This window comes from Ranitomeya variabilis, chromosome 3 (assembly GCF_051348905.1).
Source record: "Ranitomeya variabilis isolate aRanVar5 chromosome 3, aRanVar5.hap1, whole genome shotgun sequence".
Taxonomy (NCBI): domain Eukaryota; kingdom Metazoa; phylum Chordata; class Amphibia; order Anura; family Dendrobatidae; genus Ranitomeya; species Ranitomeya variabilis.
This window is the reverse complement of record NC_135234.1, coordinates 46446271-46469868: the sequence shown is the minus strand read 5'-3', so window position 1 is coordinate 46469868 and position 23598 is coordinate 46446271. Positions and strand designations below refer to the sequence as shown.

Sequence of the window (23598 nt, the reverse complement as noted above, 5' to 3'; positions counted from 1 at the left end):
GCTTGATGATTTTTGCCACTGCACTTGGGGACACTTTCAAAGTTTGCCCAATTTTTCGGACTGACTGACCTTCATTTTTTAAAGTAATGATGGCCACTCATTTTTCTTTACTCAGCTGCTTTTTTCTTGCCATAATGCAAATTCTAAGAGCCTATTCAGTAGGACTATCAGCTGTGTATCCACCAGACTATTGCCCAACACAACTGATGGTCCCAACCCCATTTATAAGGCAAGATATCCCACTTATTAAACCTGACAGGACACACCTGTGAATTGAAAACCATTCCCATTGACTACCTCTTGAAGCTCATCAAGAGAATGCCAAGAGTGTGCAAAGCAGTCATCAAAGCAAAAGGTGGCTATTTTGAAGAACCTAGAATATAAGACATAATTTCACAGTTTTGATGCCTTCAGTGTGAATTTACAATTTTCATTATCATGAAAATACAGAAATATCTTTAAGTGAGAAGGTGTGTCCAAACTTTTCGTCTGTACTGTATGTTTATTATTTTTTCATTGTTTTTGTACTTATGTCTTGATACATTGATTGTATTTCAATTTTATGAGATGTTTTGAGGAACTGCATCTGGTATATCATTTGCTGACTGTTATAAAATCCAGTAGTGATGCCCTGTGTTTGTACTCACCTGATGAAGGGGACAGACCGTCCCTAAAATGCATAGTGGTTGTTAAACAGTTTGTCTTCATCTATTCTCACTGTTCTCCTCTCGCAGCCCTTTGATGGTATCTAGACGCACTTAAATTATTAAATTACCTTGGAGGGTAACTTCCTCACTTTACAGTTTTAGTGCTAAGTCTTTTCGTCCTTAGAGTTGCACATTCTACAGGCAACCCTTGGGAAAAATGCTGATTTGTATAAAGAGAAGTAAAATGTAGTACTAAGTAAGGAATGAAGGGAACACTTGCCAAAGCTACAAGGTTAAGCAAGTGCCATGAAAATCAATTTAGAAAATGCATCATCATTTTGAGAGCACTTTCTCTGACACAATTATCTTTGTGAATACTTTTTGTTGATCAACTTCTGACACCTGGTATTGATTATTTTGGGAGTTACTTTTGATCTGTATAAAGGGCTTACAAAATAACTTTAGTTTCACCTATTGGCTGTACAATATACTTCCTCACTGCACCACCTTGTATTCACATTCACAGATTAAGAGCTTGCAGAATGCCTTTTACTGACAACTAAGGCACCAAAGCTGAACCAAGTGTACTTGATTTACATTAACACTCCCCTTAAAAGAATGCAAAATATTGTAGGTGACCAAGTAACTTCTATGTCTTCAAAACACTGGCATGATGACATTCTGGGCAACCCATGGACTATGATGATAAGCAATTATGCCAAAGTGTACCTGACTTTCACCCATCCTACTGTGCTGCTGAGGGTGACGTTCTTGAAGGAGCCTACCCCATCTTCAAGCAATATTCAGAGTGCCACCAATAATTTAAACTTAAGGTTCCTTGCCGTGCTATCACCTTTCACAGACGCTTGAGCACCCAAGTCTGTAAAACAAGAAATCCATCCAAAGCCCACAGTTGTCTAACAATTTTTGACTAGAGGTGCCATCTTTCTAAGGAACCACTCAACTTAACGGAAGCTAGCATTGGAAAATTACCTATTGGTTAAATTAGGCTTTTTTACCACTTGTACTTTTATTTTATTTTTTTTATTTGATAATTGATTTTTTATATATATATATATATCACAATCTTTATTAGAAAATACAGTCTTGCATTTTTTTCACCCTGGCCATTAAGACTTTGTTAGACTCATACTTTCTGTCTTTTCGGACACACAGTTGATAACACAGGATCCAACAATCACAATAGGTGATGACAAAACTGACCCTGCTCCCCTCCTTCACAATGACATTTGCAGATGCTTATTAGATGCTTCAATATACTGCTGTGCTCAAAAGTTTACATACCCTGGCATAATTTTGGCTTTCTTGGCCTTTTCTCAGAGAATATGAACAATAACACCAAAACTTTTTCTCCAATCATGGTTAGTGGTTTGGTGAAGCCATTTATTGTCAAATTACTGTATTTTCTCTTTTTAAATCATAATGACAACCTAAAACATCCAAATGACCCTGATCAAAAGTTCACATACCCCATTTCTTAATGCCGTGTATTGCCGCTCTAACATCAATGACAGCTTGAAGTCTTTTGTGGTAGTTGTGGATTAGGTTCTTTATTTTCTCAGATGGTAAAGCTGCCCAATCTTCTTGGCAAAAAGCTTCCAGTTCCTGTAAATTCCTGGGCTGTCTAGCATGAACTGCGAGCTTGAGATCTCCCGAGAGTGGCTCAATGATATTGAGGTCAGGAGATGGAGATGGTCACTCCAGAACCTTCACTTTTTCATGCTGTAGCCAATGACAAGTTGACTTGACCTTGTGTTTTGGATCGTTGTCATGTTGTAATGTCAAAATACTATCCATGCACAGCTTCCAGGCTGATGATTGCAAATTTGCCTCCAGTATTTGCTGATAACATGCTGCATTCATCTTTCCTTCAACTTTGACCAAGTTTCCTGTGCCTTTGTAGCTCACACATCCCCAAAACATCAGTGATCCACCACAGAGCTTTACAGTAGGAATGGTGCTCCTTTCATGACAGGCCTTGTTGTCCTCGCTCCAAATGTAACGCTTGTGGTTGTGCCAAAATGTTAAATTTTGTCCTCATCACTCCAAATTAACTTGTTTCAGATGTTTTTAGGCTTGTCTCTGGGCTGTTTTGCATATTGTAGGCGAGATACTTTGTGGCATTTGCACAGTAATGGCTTTTTCTGACAATTCGACCATGCAGACCATTTTTCTTCAAGTGCCTCCTTATTGTGCATCTTGAAACAGCCACACTGCTAGTTTTTAGAGAGTCCTGTATTTCAGCTGATGTTATTTGTGGGTTTTTCTTTGCATCCTGAACAATTTTTCTGGCAGTTGTGGATGACATTTTTGTTGGTCTACCTGACCGTGGTTTTGTTTTTATAGAGCCCCTGATTTTTCATTTGCTAATCGCAGTTTTAATGCTGCTGACTGACATTTTCAATTCCTTGGATATCTAGTATCCCTTTTCTGTTTTATACAGTTCAACTAACTTCTCCTGTAGATTCATTGACAATTCTTTTGCTTTCCCCATGACTCACAATCCAGAAATATCAGTGGCTGGATGAAAGATGCAAGAGTCTGTCTGGATCCCAGAAACTCACTCAGCTTTTATGCACACACACAGATTACAAGTAAACAGGTCATAGGCTACCTTTAGCAGTCTTTCAAACCCATTTGTGTCAAGTTCTGTGCATATTATCAGACCAAAATCACCAGGGTATGTGAACTTTTGATCAGGGTCATTTGGATGTTTTGGGTTGTCATTATGATTTAAAAAGAGAAAACAGTAGGTTGACAATAAATAGCTTCACCCAACCACTAACCATGAGTGAAAAAAAACTTTTGGTGTTATCATTCATATTCTCTGAAAAAAGGCCAAGAAAGCAAAATTTCTGCTGTAGTATGTAAACTTATGAGCACAAATGTAAAAGGTAGAGTCCAGATCTATTCATTGTGTCGAATGTAGGTGCATTGTTTAATGACACAACAGGAAGTTAGACTTTAACCCCTTTCTGACCTCTGACGGGATAGTACGTCTGAGTTCAGATCCCCTGCTTTGATGTGGGCTCCGGCGGTGAGCCCACATCAAAGCCGCAACATGTCAGCTGTTTTGAACAGCAGACATGTGCATGCAATAGCGGCGAGTGGAATCGCGATCCACCCGCTGCTATTAACTAGTTAAATGCCCCTGTCAAACGCTGACAGCGGCATTTACAGTAACTACCGCATCTCCAACCACATCACACGATCGGGGGTCAGTGATGCGTCAGGATTAGTGTTGAGCGATACCGTCCGATACTTGAAAGTATCGGTATCGGAAAGTATCGGTCGATACCGGCAAAGTATCGGATCCAATCCGATACCGATACCCGATACCAATACAAGTCAATGGGACTCAAGTATCAGACGGTATCCCTGATGGTTCCCAGGGTCTGAAGGAGATGAAACTCTCCTTCAGGCCCTGGGATCCATATTAATGTGTAAAAGAATTAAAATAAAAAATATTGCTATACTCACCTCTCCGACGCAGCCTGGACCTCACCGAGGGAACCGGCAGCGTTGTTTGCTTAAAATTCGCGCGTTTACTTCCTTACGTGAAGTCCCGGCTTGTGATTGGTCGTGTGCCGCCCATGTGGCCGCGACGCGACCAATCACGGCAAGCCGTGACGTAATTTCAGGTCCTTCAGGATTTTAAAATTACGTTCTGGCTTGTGATTGGTCGCGTCGCGGTCACATGGGTGACGCGAACAATCACAAGCCATGACGTCACGGGAGGCTGGACATGCGCGCATTTTAAAATGCGCGCATGTGCAGCCTCCCATGACGTCACGGCTTGTGATTGGTCGCGTCGCGTCGCGACCAATCATAAGCCAGAACGTAATTTTAAAATCCTGAAGGACCTGAAATTACGTCACGGCTTGCTGTGATTGGTCGCGTCGCGGCCACATGGGCGACGCGACCAATCACAAGCCGGGACGTCACGGGAGGCAGGACACGCGCGCATTTTAAAATGCGCGCGTGTCCAGCCTCCCGTGACGTCACGGCTTGTGATTGGTCGCGTCGCCCATGTGACCGCGACGCGACCAATCATAAGCCAGAACGTAATTTTAAAATCCTGAAGGACCTGAAATTACGTCACGGCTTGCCGTGATTGGTCGCGTCGCGGCCACATGGGCGGCACGCGACCAATCACAAGCCGGGACTTCACGTAAGGAAGTAAACGCGCGAATTTTAAGCAAACAACGCTGCCGGTTCCCTCGGTGAGGTCCAGGCTGCGTCGGAGAGGTGAGTATAGCAATATTTTTTATTTTAATTCTCTCTTTTACACATTTTTACATTAATGTTGTTTCGATACCGATACCCGATACCACAAAAGTATCGGATCTCGGTATCGGAATTCCGATACCCGCAAGTATCGGCCGATACCCGATACTTGCGGTATCGGAATGCTCAACACTAGTCAGGATAGTAACCATAGAGGTCCTTGAGACCTCTATGATTACTAATGCCGGTTTGCTGTGAGCTCCACCCTGTGGTCGGTGCTCATAGCAAGCCTGTAATTAAGCTACATAGGAGCGATCTGATGATCACTGCTATGTAGCAGAGCCGATCAGGCTATGCCAGCTTCTAGCCTCCCATGGAGGCAATTGAAGCATGGCAAAAGTAAAAAAAAATTAAAAAAATATTAAACAAATAAAAAAACATAAAAGTTTAAATTACCCCCCTTTCGCCCCATTCAAAATAAAACAATAAAAATAAAACCAAATATACACATATTTGGTATCACCGCATTCAGAATCGCGTGATCTATCAATAAAAAAGGATTAACCTGATCACTAAAACGGCGTAGCGAGAAAACAATTTGAAACACCAAAATTACGTTTTTTGGTCGCTGCGACATTGCATTAAAATGCAATAACGGGCGATCAAAAGAATGTATCTGCACCACAATGGTATCACTAAAAACGTCAGCTCGGCACACAACAAATAAGCCCTCACCAATGATGTGGTTCAAAAGTACAACTTGTTCCGCAAAAAATAAGCCCTGACATGGCCATATTGACAGAAAAATAAAAAAGTTATGCTCTGGGAAAAAGGGAGTGAAAAACGAACACGGAAAAACGGAAAATCCCAAGGTCATGAAAGGGTTAAAAAAGCTGCAGTAGATAGTGTGAAAAGTGTAATATTTTTATTTTTTATTTTTATTCAGATTGTGATATGAAAAAAAGAAACACTGACAAAATAAAAAAGCATTTCATACCAAGACATAATTTCAGCAATAGGTCGTGTTCTGATGATTACTTCCGTTTAACTTAGCAGCAGTAATAACAGGTGTACACAGTCCAGTGTGAGCTTGCAGTTCATAATGCAATAGTTGAAATTTCACCTTGACACAGAAGGAAAGATTACTGTCTATTACTCAGTTTGTCTGCCACGCACCCATTAACTGTCAATCTAAGTCCCATCACTACACCGGCTGTACAAGCCTTGATGGAACAGGCCCCTTATTAGACCTCCGGATCGTCATTTTCTCACTGTTTGCTCTTTGGTCTCTCACTTCATTCTACCAGTTCATTGACCTTTTGACAGCTAACATTATGGTCTATTTGTGCAGCTCAACAAATTACATCTCTTTAAGTTTCATTTTGTCCCACCAGTAGGCTCCACTAAGGCTTTCCATTTACTCTGTTTACAGCTCATTGGTGCACTGCATGCTAGCTGTGCCAGGCCCTACTTCCTCATGGATACTTTGCATGCTCTTACGGCACCTCATGTAGCCGATCTACACTTTCTGCTACTAATGACAAACTCTCCTTCTCATATTACTTCTCCTGACCCCACCCAATGGCCTCCTAGTGCAACACTCGGCACCTCTTCAAACTAAGCCTCACTTAACTGCATTTATTAAAGTTATTTTTATAACATAAGAATAAAATTAAGTACTACAATTTGACACATACATTTATAAATATGTAAAATGATAGGTGCAGTTTAACTGTGAGTCACAGAATTGTAAAATCATAGAATGTTAGAATTGGAAGGGACCTCCTGGGTCATCTGGTCCAACCCCCTGCTCAATGCAGGATTCACTAAACCATCTCAGACAGATGTCTGTCCAGCCTCTGTTTGAAGACTTCCATTGAAGGAGAACTCACCACCACTCGTGGCAGCCTGCTCCACTCATTGATCACCGTCACTGTCAAAAAGTGTTTTCTAATATCTAATCTGTATCTCCTCCCTTTCAGTTTCATTCCACTGCTTCTTGTGTTTTCATGTGCAAATGAGAATAAGGATGACCTCTCTACACTGTGACAGCCCTTAAGATATTTGTAGACAGCAATTAAGTCTCCTCTTAGCCTTCTTTTTAATAAGCTATATATTCCCAGATCCTTTAACCGTTCCTCGTAGGAAATACTTTGCAATCCACTCACCATTCTGGTAGCTTTTCTCTGAACTTGCTCCAGTTTTTTTTTATGTCTGGTGCTCAGAACAAGACATAGTATTCCAGATGAGGCCAGACCAAGGAGGAGTATTATTCCGCCATAGAGTGCCAATAATTAAGAGCAGTTAAGTTGTCATTGTGACACAAAATTACCAAATACCAATTCTATATAATAGCAAAAGAATATCTTAGCATATGCAATGAGTTTTGGATTCATTTGGACCCTTCAAACGGAACCTGAAAACCCATGTCTTCAAGAAAGCTTACAACCTGTAATGACCACTCGGCCACCTCAACACCATCGGAGCTACTGCAAGCCCCAACCTACTGTCTCCTTCCCCATAATCCTGTAGAATGTAAGCCCGCAAGGGCAGGGTCCTCTCCCCTCTATACCAGTCTGTCATTATTTGTTTTCTGTAAGTGATATTTGTATCAGTGTTTATCACTCATGGTAATTCTGCTTCAAGTCACTTGTCTTATCCATATTTTTTTTTCTGTGATATGTTGTGCATAAATATGCGATTCTCCAGAATTTCTTTTAGTCTATGCCTGATGAAGAGGCCTGAGTAGTCTCAAAAGCTTGCAATTGGTTATAATTTTTTCAGTTAGTCATTAAAAGGTATCAACCACTGAGAACTCTCAATTCTAAATATTTTTCTATCTACTGGCTAACACGGTACCAAGATAGATATCTTTCCTGTATCTAAATAATAATAATAATTTTAAAATAAATCATCAGGAAAAAAGTTGAAAGAAGAATAGGGAGGAAAGGGTGAAGGACACATCTACTAAGAGAAGTTCTACTTTTTGGTTATCATGTAATCTATCACTGAATACCTTGTTCTGCATCATGTATAACTTATTATGTTACATCATACTACATTCTCTCTTAGCGGTAATGCATTCCTCTTACTTTTAATGTCTTAGCGCTACTCGGATCTTACATTTAATAAGTCTTCTATAGTTTGTACTAAGAACATTCTCTTCTAATTGTTTACAAAGTGTGAAACAACTATGGCTTTGGATTATTAATTGTGGAAAATTTGCAGGGTCTGGACTGTCCCATGATTAAAATATATCACTAGTTATGAGCGAGTATACTCGTTGCTCGGGTGATCTCCGAGTATTTGTTAGTACTCCGAGATTTAGTTTTCGTCACCTCAGCTGCATGATTTACGGCTGCTATACAGCCTGAATACATGTGAGGAATGCATGCTTGTTAGGAAATTCCCACATGTATTCAGGCTGTCCAGCAGCCGTAAATCATGCAGCTGAGGTGACAAAAACTAAATCTCCGAACACTAACAAATACTCGGAGATCACCCGAGCGTGCTCTGGGAAACCAGAGCAATGAGTACACTCACTCATCACTATGTATCACCTATCACCTGTACAGATAGATACCAGTCACAGGAATAAAAGGAACATCAGTGCACAAGTGCACTCTATTTACAAGGGGAGCTCCGAGACTCTCAACCTTGTGATTACTTGAGGATCAGAATTCAGACTTCCCCACAACCTGTATATAAGTGACACATTTTGATTTTGGGAAAAATAAAATTCTTGTTGATTATGGCTACCAATAGAGGGAGCCTAACTCATGTCCAACATAGGAGGTGCATGTATATCCTACATCAGGTGCATAGAGCAATGTCAGAAAAGGAGTGCACATCATGGCAGGTGCCGGCTGTGCTATACAACTGGCACCTGCCTCAGAGAGCAGCAATTTAAGCAAGCACTGATCACTTCTGTTTAACCACTTAAATGCCTCTGTTATTCTCTAACATTGACATCTCAGTGGTGCGGTGCTGATATTACTTCAATTCTGGTGCCCTCACTGATCCCCTCAGAACATTATCATGTCATGGCATCATGGCTCCTGCTGAAAGTCCCTATCTCCACAATATTTGTACTCCTGTGAAACCCAGAAGGGGATTGTGATTTTAACCTTGTATTTCAATTTTAAAGTATTGCAACATAGTATAAGTGATCAAATGATCACAGGTTCAAGTCCTCTAGGCAGCTAACAAAATAAAGGTAAAAATGTTTAAGATATCTGTCAAGTCAGCAGTCTTCCCCATGATTGTGGAGCCTACTGAAGCAGGCTAAGGGACCTTTTTCAACGCCTAGGAAGCCTTTGCAGGTTTTTTTTTAATTATTCTAATTTACTGAGATAATGGCTTTTGGGTTTCATTCATAATCATTCATAATCATCACCATAAACAGAAATAAACACTTGAAATAGATCACTCTGTTTGTAATGACTCTATATAATATAGGAGTTTCACTTTTTGTATTGAAGAACTGAAATAAATTAACATTTTGACAATATTCTAATTTACTGAGAAGCACCTATCTATCTATCTATCTATCTATCTATCTATCTATCTATCTATCTATCTATACATTTAAATCACAGTTCTTAGTGGGGTGTTGTATGAGACGACTGAGGGGAGTGATTGGCTACAGCAATCATGTGGGGCAAATGAAGTAGGAAAGCACATTTATATTCTTGCTTTGGGCAGTATTGGTGCTTTTGGGCATCTTTGTAACTAACTTGGATAACTCCAGTAAAGAGCTTGCAATAGACGGATGGATTCTAGAATTTAATGGTAGCTTTAAAAATGTGCCTTCAATAATATCCTGCAAGTGGAGATTCAGGCAGTCAGAATTTTTACTTAATTATAAAACAAAGTAACGATAGGTACAGTTTGTTCTTTAGATAATTTACTGTGTGAAATTTTCAGAAAAAAAATTCTATTTTTATAAAATATGTTGTTCCGAATCTAGTAAGGCGTTTTTGCTAATGAAACACATATAGTAAATCACCTGCAAAAATAAGCAATTATGAAAAATATTTTCTTTTCTTTTTTTTTTTTTAATTACAAGGATTTTGGAGCATTTTAAGCTGTTCTCTCGCGGCAATGTGCAAATGAGTGACTTATTTAAAGCGGACTCACTTCTCTGAGCGCTATTTACACAGAAGTTGTCACAGATAATATTTTCCTCATTGAATATACAGACTATGACATGGGCCAGTAGTGTGACGGAGTCCTTTCCACAGAGAATATGTTTTCCATTAGTGGAACTTATTGGTGCAGCACGGAGATTTTCTGCTCAGCGCATGAAGTAATATTAAAACACTTTTTTTATATACACAATGAAAAGTTCATGCAGTACAGTAGTCTCAGTATGTTACAGCTCTCAGTATGCTTTGAAAGCCTCACGATTTCAGTAGGGATTGTAGTTCTGAGACACAAAATTTCCCTGGACTAAGAAACCCTTGGTAATAGCAGCGGACTGCATGGGTTCCTTAAACCACGTTAATTTTAACCACTTAAAGAGGACTTTTCTGCGGATCGTTTAATTTACACTGAGAACATCTCCCAATTGGTGCGGTCCACTAATTCTGGAACAGTTTTTCTTTTTTCTTCTGTGACCCTCCATTCCAAAGTTATGCCCCACGGGAATAATGGTGCAAAAGTATCCTTCAGCTAAGTGGGCGTGTATCACAGAACTTTTATAAGGACTCTGACTATTTGAGCTCTGAAGCTAACCAATCAATACACAGCCACGCCCATAGAAAAGTTCTGTGGTATACACCCAGTTAGTCAAAGGGACAATTTGTACCTTTATTGTTAATGCGTCATATATTTAAAACAGGGGGCAAAGGTGAAAAATAAAAACTTACAGAATCAGTGGAGAAGCAGCAATTGGAGGAAATACTCGGTTTATATTAAAAAGTCAAAGAAAAATCCCCTTTAGAAACTAGTCTAGTATTATGCCTAAGATTGCAAGTTATACTGTAGTTTATCCAAGGTGATTGGTAGAGATCTGAACACTGAGCCCATTACTGATTCCAAGAACAGGGCTTTGAAATACCCCACCTAAATAGAGCTGTGAACATACTTGGGATTAACAGAGAAAGATATAAGCAACAGATTGTGTGGTGATGTTCATGGTTGACTACAACTCAATGGTGTTGTTGAACCACTGATAAAAAAGTAATGGACACAATTGGAACTGTTGGAGAAAGCAGAGAATGTTAAGTGCCATAAGCAGTTATCTCCAGCAGTCCCAAAGACAATAAATGTCCTGTTCTCTGGAATGGTGCTGGGACCTACACTGATGAGCAAGTTAGCACTTATTGTGGGATCCATCTGCACTCTAAAAAGTTCTTTATTAAAAAAATGGCCAGCCATATAAAAATGGCCTGGTTTGTTCTGAGGGCTCATTTAGACATCAGTTTTTCGTGTATGATTTATATCTTTGGTTATCACAGATAATACTCATACCTTTGACAGTCTACCGGGTAGCTCACGTGCATAATTTTTTCTTCTGGAGACTTGTCCATTATTGATCCGATTGTCGAATCAAACTTGCCAAAAGAAGTCTATGGATCTATGAAAAATTAGACAGCACTTGGATGACATCTACAGCTCTGGCAAAAAATAAGAGACCACATCAAAACCCTGTCATGGGCAACCCAATCTCCAGACCTGAACCCCATTGAAAACCTCTGGAATGTAATCAAGAGGATGATGGATAGTCACAAGCCATCAAACAAAGAAGAACTGCTTCAAGTTTTGAGCCAGAAGTGGTGTGAAAGACTGGTGGAAAGTATGCCAAGACGCATGAAAGCTGCGATTAAAAATCATGGTTATTCCACAAAATATTGATTTCTGAGCTCTTCCTGAGTTAAAACATTAGTATTGTTGCTTCTATCTGATTATGAACTTGTTTTCTTTGCATTATTTGAGGTCTGAAAGCACTGTTTTGTTTTTCATTTTGACCATTTCTCCTTTTCAGGAAAAAAAATAAAAAAATTATTGCTTGGAAATTCGGAGACATGTTGTCAGAAGTTTGTAGAATAAATGAACAATTTACATTTTACTCACAAATATACCTATAAAGAGAAAAATCAGACAATCTGAACATTTTACAGTGGTCTCTTAATTTTTGCCAGAGCTGTATGTACTGTCCATTTTTTATAGGCTGTTGATAGAAGTTTGAGAAGCCTCCATTAGTTTTTTATTCTCATCTGACAAAAGCCATTGAAAGCCATTGAAACTTTGACCAAACTCTGATGGTAAAAACTGACATTTGGACCCAACTCTGACACTGATAAGAAACATCGAAGAAACTCAGACTGACTTATTATGAGAATAAATCACTGACATCTAGGCTTTGGCCATCTAAATAGCATCTCAAGTAGAATCCCAATCTATGATATTGCAATGAGTTGATGACAAACTAAGTTGTGCTACATCTGTACATCAAAAACGTCCTTGCTAGTATTAAAGAGTAAATCTATGATAAATAATTCTACAATATCTTTATTTTTGTTTTACAGCTTTACTACAAGTTTCGATATCACTGAGCAAAGTTGAGATTAGCGTGGGACAGTCCAAGTATTTCACATGTACAGGTATGTCACTTAAACTCTTATTATTCATCAGTTTTTACATTATTACAATTGATACTTAACTATACTACAGAAGGTATAAAGTTGTCAAGGACTAAAACATAAAATAAATCCAGTACTGATGCTTGGAGACAGAGAAGTGCATAACTCCTAGTAGTCAAGGTTATAGAAGGACTAGATGGTGGCCCGATTCTAACGCATCGGGTATTCTAGAATATGCATGTCCACGTAGTATATTGCACAGCCCACATAGTATATTGCCCAGCCCATGTAGTATATTGCCGTGCCCACATAGTATTTTGCCCAACCACGTAGTATATTGCACAGCCCACGTAGTACACTGCACAGCCCACGTAGTATATTGCCCAGCCATATAGTATATTGCCCAGCCACGTAGTATATTGCCCAGTTACGTAGTATATTACCCAGTGACGTAGTATACAGCACAGAGCCACATAGTATATTGCCCAGTTACGTAGTATATTGACCAGTTATGTAGTATATTGCCCAGTGACGTAGTATATTGCTCAGCCACGTACTATATTGCCCAGTTACATAGTATACAGCACAGAGCCACGTAGTATATTGCACAGCGACATAGTATATAGCACAGACCCACGTAGTATATTGCCCAGCTACGTAGTATATTGCCCAGTGACGTAGTATACAGCACAGAACCACGTAGTATATTGCCCAGTTACGTAGTATATTGCCCAGTTATGTAGTATATCGCCCAGTGACATAGTATATTGCTCAGCCACATAGTATATTGCCCAGTTACATAGTATACAGCACAGAGCCACGTAGTATATTGCACAGCGACATAGTATATAGCACAGAGCCACGTAGTATATTGCCCAGTGACATGGTATACAGCACAGAGCCACGTAGTATATTGCCCAGTGATGCAGTAAACAGCACAGAGCCACATAGTATATTGCCAGTGACGTAGTAAACAGCACAGAGCCACGTAGTATATTGCCCAGTGACGTAGTATATAGCACAGAGCCACATAGTATATTGCCCAGTGAAGTAGTATACAGCACAGAGCCACATAGTATATTGCCCAGTGACATAATATATTGCCCAGCCACATATGTCACAGGTTAAAAAATAAACATATACTCACCTTCCGAGGGCGCCTTGTAGTAGTTCTGTCGCCTGTGTGCAGTGCAGGTGGCAGCTTCCGATCCCAGGGTGTTGTGACGTCGCGGTCACATGACCGTGATGTCATGGCAGGTCCTTCTCGCGCAGGCGCGCAGGGCCTGTGATGATGTCGCGGTCACATGACGTGCCATCATGGCAGGTCCTTGTCACATACAATCCTTAGCACCGGAACCTGCCGCTTGCATGGACCGGTCACCGGAGTGTCGCGAGGAGCGGGAAAGGTGAGTATATAATGATTTGTTATTTTTTTTATTATTTTTAACATTAGATGTTTTTACTATTGAGGCTGCATAGGCTGCCTCAATAGTAAAAACTTGGTCACACAGGGTTAATAGCGGCGGTAACGGAGTGAGTTACCCGCGGCATAACGTGGTCCGTTACCGCTGTCATTAACCCTGTGTGAGCGGTGACTGCGGGGAGTATGGAGCGGGCGCCGGGCACTGACTGCAGGGGAGTAGTGAGGGACTAATCGGACTGTGGCCGTCGCTGATTGGTCGCGGCAGCCATGACAGGCAGCTGGCAAGACCAATCAGCGACTTGGATTCCATGACAGACAGAGGCCGCGACCAATGAATATCCACGATAGACAGACAGACAGACGGAAGTGACCCTTAGACAATTATATAGTAGATGATACGGAGATAAAAAACTAGGATATCATTGACATCATCAAAAGTCAATAGTCATAGTCAAATATTACAGATTTTTATATTAACTTTAAAAGGAGTAATTATTTTTATCCCACATTTGTTTTTGCTGCTCCCAGTATCAAAATATATTTTGTTTTGCATCTTTCTACATCACAGACAGACACAGATATCATTAAAGCAAATCTAATGTGCAGTGTGTGCCCCCCATCCCAGCAAACTGATACCTCAGCTTTGTTGATCCCCTTTGTTTGTATCATAAGTGACATGAGATATTGGATTTAAAAGATTTGTCCAGATTTAAAAACAATGGTGATTTTAGATGAAATCAGTGCCAAACCTGTCAACAGGTTGTGAATGGTATTGAAGCTCAGAACTATTTTCGTTCTCTGAGTTGCAATCTCAGATCATTAGATTATAATTGATTGCCAGACGGGAGTTGCACATCTGCCCTGTCATTCCATTTTCTTGGCTCGGCTATCTCGGCGATTTTGCCAAAGGGAAGAATTTAGGGAGAATGGAAGTCACAATTTCCATGTTCTAGCGATCAGTTGGGGTTCTAGCTAAGGAACACACAGTAATCTAACAGTTATCAGCTACTCACTAGAAAACAGAGTTTAAAATAATGCAGATTTTCAACATAACTGAGCAGTGTAGCTGTGAATTCAGCTATGAGGTGAAATAAAAAAAACTCAAAAGCTGGTGCATGATCTGTTTCTCTGCCTATTTCGCTCTACCATCTTCTCTATGTAGGTTTCAGTAGGTTGCTGAAATCTGATAACAGGGTGAGGTGGCTTTCATTTTTGTCTTTAGGCTGATTTTCATTATATCTGCCTCTACTATTAATTTATGTAATATTTGTTGGAACATTGGAACGGTGACAATTTATATATTTTGTTTTTGTTATTGGATAATAAAAAGGTATTGAATTAAAAAGTAAGGAAAATTATTTTTTTTATATAGTGTTAGGAGAAGCTGAAACAATTGACTGGTATAATCCGCAAGGAGAGAAGATAACATCAAATCAGAGAGTTGTGGCACAACGAGAGGGTATGAGATCATGGCTCACAATATACAATGCCAACATTGATGATGCTGGTATATATCGTTGCCAAGCTTCTGATTCAAGGGGGCATACTCAAGAGTCTACAGTTGTTCTGGAAATTTACCGTGAGTATTTTTAAAATAATGTCAATGTCATATGTGATTAATGTACTGCGGCTGAAAATTTCAGCTTTTTTGTTATTTTGTGCTATATGCTGCAGTAACGATTCAGAAGGTGCTGTGTTCGGGTAAGATAACAGATGTGTTGACCATTAATAAAAATTAGGTATTCCCTTTGTAATTTTAAAGGAATTCTGTCAATAGGTTCAGCTGGCCTAAGATGTCTATATCAGCATGTAGGTAATAGAAAGCTGATTAAAATGACACCTTGATATCTGCGATCCGATGTCTTATTCCCAACAAATCATAGTTTTTTTAATATGTAAATGAACTCTTAAGATCTATGGGCCAGGCGTAGATCTCCGTGAGATTCGGGCCCCCCTTGAGACTCCTCCCAGGCTCCACCCCAGCCCCACCTCCACCCCTCGAACTGTCCACAGTCCCACCGCTCTCTCTTGGAAAAACTCCACTTCTCACCTATCACACATTCCCATCACCAGATCACACATATAACCAGCAGCTTTTGTTTTGGCCAAAATATTTTTTTAAGCCTTTACCATAACCTATTAAATATTTGTTAAAATATCCAATGCAATTTAGGAATATTTTTTTTTTTCAATTTTAAAAATGACCAATAATATCACATACGAGGAACAAATACCACTACACCATGTCAAGACCACATATTACCGCCACAGTGATCGAATAATGTCACATACAAGGAACAAATACCACAACACCATGACCAGACACCATGTTATTACCACATAGTGACCAAATAGCACATACAAGGGACAAATACCACCGCACCATGACCAGACCACATATTACCACCACAAAGTGACCGAATACTACAATACTGATCAGTAATAAAAAAACACAATACCATCACTATAAGTGCCATTATACACAGGAGATCAGTACTTATTATGCAGTGTCTGTGTACAGGTAATACAGTGATCACTGGTGATATTATACACAGGAGCTCTGTATATAATGTATAGGTAATACAGTGATCACCAGTGACATTATGCACAGGATCTCTGTATATAGCATACAGTGTATAGTGTCAGTCTATAGGTAACACACTGACTCACCAGTGACATCTCTAGGTGAAGTACTTCATCTTTCAACTTTCATCCAGCACAGACCGCCATCACTTCTTCCAGCCAGGATTTGTTTCTGCAGGAAATAATACAGTTATCTCGAGCTCCGCTTGCAGAACACATTACTTAATTTTTCCCAACTTCTACATTACACCACATGAAGAAACAAAGGCAACATAGTATCACTCTGCACAGTAACAGGACCGCCCCCGATTTAAAACAGTATACTCAAAAAATAAAATAAATACGTCACTGCAATAATAATATCCCTTAATTAGCCCCTATGGTAACAATATCCCCCATCCTGGCCCCCATCTGTCTCATTCCTGCCTCCAGCCATATGTTCTCTCATCCTGCCCTCATGAGTATCCATTCTGCCCCATATGATCTCCCCATCCTGCCCTATATGATCGCCCCATATGATCTCCCCATCCTGCCCCATCTGTCTCCATTGTATCCATCCTGCCCCATGATCCTGCACGATCTGTCTTGAATCCTGCCCCCAGTGTCTCCAATCATGCCCCCATGTCTTTCATTCTGCCCCGTGTCTCCAATCATGCCCGTATCTCCATTCTGCCCCAGTGTCTCTAGCATTTCTGCCCCCAGTGTCTCCAGCATTTCTGCCCCAGTATCTCCAGCATTCTGCCCCAGTGTCCAGCATTCTGCCCTCAATATCCAGCATCTCTGCTCCATGTGTCCAGCATCTCTGTCCCAGTGTGTCAAGCATCTCTGCCCCAGTGTGTCCAGCATCTCTGCCCCAGTGTGTCCAGCATCTCTGCCCCCAGTGTGTCCAGCATCTCTGCCCCAGTGTGTCAAGCATCTCTGCCCCCAGTGTGTCCCGCATCTCTGCCCCAGTTTGTCCAGCATCTCTGCCCCCAATGTCCAGCATCTCTGCCCCAGTGTGTCTAGCATTTCTGCCCCAGTGTGTCCAGTATATCTGCCCTAGTGTGTCCAGCATCTCTGCCCCAGTGTGTCAAGCATCTCTGCCCCAGTGTGTCCAGCATCTCTGCCCCAGTGTGTCCAGCATCTCTGCCCCAGTGTGCCTAGCATCTCTGCCCCAGTGTGTCCAGCATCTCTGCCCCAGTGTGTCCAGCAAATCTGCCCCCAGTGTGTCCAGTATCTCTGCCCCCAATGTCCAGCATCTCTGCCCCAGTGTGTCCAGCATTTCTGCCCCAGTGTGTCCAACATTTCTGCCCCAGCGTCTCCAGCATCTCTGCCCCCAATGTCCAGCATTTCTGCCCTAGTGTGTACAGCATTTCTGGCCCAGTGTGTCCAGCATCTCTGCCCCAGTGTGTCCAGAATCTCTGCCCCAGTGTGTCCAGCATCTCTGCCCCAGTGTGTCCAGCATCTCTGCCCCAGCATGTCCAGCATTTCTGCCCCAGTGTGTCCAGCATTCTGCCCCGGGGCCCCCTGGATCACCGCTCTCAAAAAAATAAAAAACACTAGTTCTTATCTGGCCGAGCTCCTGCGTTGGGCAAAGCTCCCTCCCTCCAAGCAGGTGAAGCGTGCACTCACCGGCGGCTGACAATGACGTCAGACGCTGGCGAAGTGCACACTGAGGCTCAAGTCAGCTGCCAGCCTTCGATTGGCTGGCGGCTGTTAACTATTGACGTGCGGGCACGGGCCCGCACATCAATAGCGTGCTGCAGTGCCTGTAGGGGGGGGCGGTGAGCAGATGAGACGGGGCCCGATGGGGGCCCTCTCTGCCCACCAGGCCCCATACATTAGTCAGGGCAGTAATGCCCTGATGGCGGCCCTGCATGTAGGTAGTGCCCCCTTTCATGTTAAATAAGCTCTGGAGGCAGATTCTCAGGGAGATCTTAATAGCTAATTTACATATTAAGAAAAATGTGTATTTCTCTGCAAATAAACATGAGCTCACAGATATCAAGGTATCATTTTATTGAATTTTCTGTGACCTGCATGCCCATATAGACAGTTTAGGATTGTTAATTCCCTTTGTTCACACCGATTTTGATGAGGGGCTGTACTGGAGTCAGATGTTCCTGATTCAGGAGCCCTGGACAAGTGTTGTGCACCTCTGAGTGTGCCTCACCTAAAATCAAACTGCAGCCCCTGCTGGAGTAAAATAGCAAGATTTCTAACATAGCATTTTTCCCCTCTATCTTGCCCCATCATTGCTCCATTTGTGAGTTGCGCATACATTTTGTGGCTTTTCAAAGCTTTGATTAATTGGACCCAATGTATGGAGTTGTGGCATACATGCATCACAACTGCTCCTTTCTAATGGGCCATTTCAGAGTCTTGTTCCCAAAATCATTAGTGGGTCCTAATTTTGTAACCAACAGTGATCAGCTTTGGATAGTTGATGCCTTAACAATATGGGAATAACCCTTTAAGTTTATGGTGAAATATTGGGGTTCATTTAACACAAAAATGGCTTCACTATGCTCCACAAGAAACAAACAAGTATAGTATATTTAAGTGGTTTTCTATTCTTAAACTATGAATCTATGTGACTGTAGATTTGTAAATCTTCACATCCAGTGCACCAAATGATGTGAGGATTCTCCAGAGTCGGCGCCGGGAGAAGAGGGTCATGACCTCAAGTATGTGATTTCCATAAATGTGGTCACAAGCCAACTAGACTGTATCTGGCCTCTCTCAATGCAAGTGTATTGAGAGAGGGTGAATACAGTCTAGTCAAAATGTGGCTGGAATCATTCAAATCACATACTTGCAGTCACATGACCGTTCGCTGCCAGTCCTAGCAGCGGAGAATCCTGTCAGCGAGCTAGGCACACAATCTAAGGATTCAAAAGTCTGTAGCCACATAGAATAACTGCAGACTTGTAGTTTTAGATAGTACAACCCTTTAATCTTAAAATCTAAGGCTTCTACAGTAATTTAGCTTTAGCAGTGTGCTCAACAAATATTCCTCCAACCGCTCCCATAAAAACTGAATCATAGTACTTACTATGAAAAGTACACTTAGCTTGTAGTTTGCGGTTTTTATTCTCTTTTACTCTATTTTTTTTATCCTTTTATTTTGCGAAAATGGAAGAAATTGCCAAAGTGGCAATCCCTACTCCCACCTCAAATTCTTAAGTAATCACAACAATACACAAAAATGCTTAATCAGAGCCTTTATATACCATGTGTCATTTATTGCCGTAGTGTCTGTTAGGTGTCGAGTTCCCGCCGCTGCGCAGGGGGAATCTCGAACCATCTCAGACGTCGGTCCCAGCATCTGGCTCAAGCTGATACTGTGCGGCTGGTTACTGTTGTTCTTCCAGGCTCAGCCATTGTAACCATTACAGATCAGCAGCGAGCAGGCATCTCGGGGACTAAGTTCTGCTTTTCTTCTTCTGAGCATGCCCAAGGGACGACTTCTCATTGGAGGTCGGAGGTCACATGCTCAGGTCCTGTAACAGCTCCTTTTGGACCACTAGGAAGGTCCTGAAGAGCTTCCACTATAAAAGGTTTGCATGGCCGCACGGCCATGCGCTAGTATAAACTTATTATTGTGTGTGTGGATGTATGCCTGTTGATGGATGAAAGCTCTGAATCATTCCCATCCCTAGTGTTGTTGACTGTTCGCGAATGGTGGAAGCTACCTATCGCCTGACAGTGCTATTCCGCACAGCTAGCACACGATACAGTGTCTGACAGCAGTGACCGCCAGTGCGGCACCGTGCGCTAATAGAGTGCTTTCCCAACCTAATTCTGGGTGGTTAGTGGCATCCGCCAGAGCGGCACTGCATGCACCCTTGTGCAGAAAATTATTATTTCTGTTAATCTCTGACACCCCAGTAGCGGTGTCGAGTGCAAGAGGTCTAGAGGAACTCTTTCCCTGAGTCTTGGGACAGAGTTCTGTGACTCTTTGCTTGCACTCTTTGTGCCTTGTGACGCAACAGGGTTCACTTCCTTCATACCAGATGAAGCTAACCTGTGTGTGTATCCACATTATACTGCCGTATAGTCCGTTATTACTCAGCAGCAGGTTCTATCTCTGCACGGTGGACCCCGGGCTGCGAACGCACCTTATACCATCCTAATAATTATTTGGTGTGTTCCGCTAGCCCTAACAGTGTCTGATTCTGGGGTAGAGGAGCCTCGGTGCGAATTCTACCTCTGCACACCTATATTTTGACTTCTGACTCCATCACTACGTGGCTTCCACCTCCAAATTACTTGAAATTTTTACAAGACACGAGTATTTGAAATTTGAATTGTATTTTATATATACTATGTAGATATTTTATTGTACCTCATTGACAATTGAAATAATATTAAATTTCTCTTTACGTTAGAGAAACTGACATTTGAAGAGGTCAGGTCACCCCAGGAATTCCGGAAAGGGGAAGATGCAGAAGTGGTCTGCCATGTCAGCAGCTCGCCTGCTCCAATGGTCCGATGGTTGAGTAACGGTGGAGATGTAACAGACATTGATGACAGTTAGTATTTTGGTAACGTTTTAAGTTATGTTTTTCACCTGAGGTTTTAGCTTTCATTTATAAGTTGTAGAATATCTTTTAATTTATTCTTTATATTTCAGAAGTGATTTCATGTTTTGTCTTTCATATACAGATTATTAGGAAAACTGTTTAAAATCTGAGTTAATGTGGATGCAGAAAATGGCTTATTTTGAGGGGTGTTTGGTTTGAGGTGTTTGATTTCTAGAATCCATTCTCAGGAATCTATTTGAAATACTAATTTAATAGTGGGGTCACAGATGTAGGACCGTCATCTATTAGCTACAGTTTAAAATGGGCCCAACAAAATAATTAGTTGGAACTGTGTCAACCCTGGAGAACCCTAACAGTCCTTTGGTAACTTGTTATGATCTGGTGGCCTAAGAGCAGCATGAGACGTACTCTGGAGAAGGTGGTACCTGTACTGACCGCAGACCCTGAACTTAACACCGCAACTAGAAGTAGCCGTGGAATGTACCTAGCGCTCCCTAGACATCTCAACACAGCCGGAGGACTAATTACCCCTAGAGATAGAAAAGGGAAAACTATCTTGCCTCAGAGAAAATCCCCAAAGGATAGACAGCCCCCCACAAATATTGACTGTGAGAGGAGAGGGAAAAAACATACACAGACTGAAATCAGAATTTAGCAAAGGAGGCCACTTCTAGCTAAATAGAAAGGATAGGACAGAGTACTATGCGGTCAGTATTAAAACACTAGAAAATATCAACCACAGAAAATACAAAATCTCCACAGCTAACTAAAGATATGGAGGGTATATCTGCATCTCCAGAGATACCAGCTTGGCTAAACAAATCCTTATACAGACCAAGCTGGAAAAGACAAAAACATGGAAAAGAACTGAACAATAAGGCCACAGCATGTGGACAGCAAAAAATCAAAGCCAGAACTTATCTTTGTTGAAATGAACTGCAAAGCAGGAAAGACCAGGCAGAGATGTGAATCCTCCAGGAACAATGGACAACTGGCACTGACTAAAGGGTGAAGCAAGACTAAATAGCCCAGTCAGAATTGCAAAAAGTGAACACACCTGACAAATGCTGCGATTTGGAGACAGCAGCGCTACCACTTACAACCACCGGAGGGAGCCAAAGAGCAGAATTTACAACAGTAACTATGAATTGAAAGTGGTTGATTATTTTACTTTACCAAAATTTGTCAGGGACTTTGTGATAGTTGCTTTTAATATACTATTACAGGGTTTCCTTCTTTATATTTTAGTGCCCTCCACCACACAGCTCTTTTCTGACTACTGATGGAGGATCATGTGACCTACTCTGACCATGATCCTCATCCAATAGAAAAACAAGGCATATAGGAAAGGTGATATTTAATTGGACGAGGCTGAAGGACAAGTCTGGTCACATGCTCATCCTTCAACTATCTTTTTGAGAACAGGAAAACTGTGCAGGAGATCCAAAAAAAGGTATACATTGGTAAGTGACACAAATTGACCCCAAACAAATATTTTACAATAAGGATAAAGTGGAAAACCCCTTTAATTATCTCTTCTATAACGACACTGTAAGAGAACTGAACAAGTTGATGGCTTTCTTCATAGACTATAGTTTAAAGATGGGGATCTCAGTAGCAGCACACGCTGTGTTCTGCTTTTCATCAGGGAACCTCTTAATAAATATATGTTCAAAATAGTTTACCCCTTCAGGGCCACTTCTAGCCATGCCTACTAATGATAGGTTTATGAAATCTTCAAAAGAGCTCTTAATTTTTTCTGATACACATTAGATGTAAAATGAACCTGCAGGTAAAAACCTGAGGTTAGTTTTATATGTACAGATATATTAGAGATGAGTGGATCTTTTTAAATTTGAATTTAGCAATTCGCCAACTTAATCAAATTTTCCCCAAAAATTGGTTTTGCGATGAATAAATGTGCATGAATCTCAATATTGGAAAACTTCTAATATCTCAGAAAATATATGTAAGGAGAGAGAGAGGACCCCGCTGACCATAAGAGCTTACATGTTGTGAATTCCGTTCTGGAGCTCCCTCCTGTGGCTGCTAATGGTATTTTTGTGAGTTCTGCCCTTGGGCTCCCTCTGGTGGTTTCGAGTGGAACTGCTGCTCCTTTAGCTGGCTGTAGCAGCTGCATTCACTGATCACCTTGCCTGGGTTTGTTATTTAAACCTGCTCTGGGCTTTAGTTCATGCCAGCTGTCATTGTCTTAGGTTGGATTTTGTTCTCTCCTTGGATTTCTCATATGGCCTGTCCTTGTCAGCAAAAGATAAGTTTCTGAGTTCTTGTTTGTCCATTTGCTTTGTACTCTATTGCTTTGCAAATATGTCTCATTTTGTCCAGCTTGTCGCTATGTCATATTCAGGCTAGCTGGAAGCTCTGGGGTAGCAGATTTGCCCCTACACACCGTGAGTCGGTGTGGAGTTCATTTTTGTAAACTCTGCGTGGATTTTTGTAGTTTTTAATACTGACCGCACAGTATCCTTTTCTCTCTGTCTATCAAGTTAGTATTGGCCTCCTTTGCTGAAAACTGATTTCATTTCTGTGTATGTCATTTCCCTCTCCACTCACAGTCAATATTT

At 41.2% G+C, this 23598-nt stretch overlaps 1 protein-coding gene across 2 annotated transcripts in view; it reads left to right on the top strand.

Moving 5' to 3' along the window:
- The window catches only part of NCAM2 (neural cell adhesion molecule 2), a 585384-nt gene that overhangs the window by 288081 nt on the left and 273705 nt on the right, over positions 1-23598 (top strand). For both annotated transcript variants that reach the window (XM_077294013.1, XM_077294012.1), the window contains exons 2-4: positions 12428-12502; positions 15277-15483; positions 20858-21001. In XM_077294013.1, the coding sequence (XP_077150128.1) occupies positions 12428-12502; positions 15277-15483; positions 20858-21001 (426 nt within the window). The remainder of the gene's footprint in view (positions 1-12427; positions 12503-15276; positions 15484-20857; positions 21002-23598) is intronic.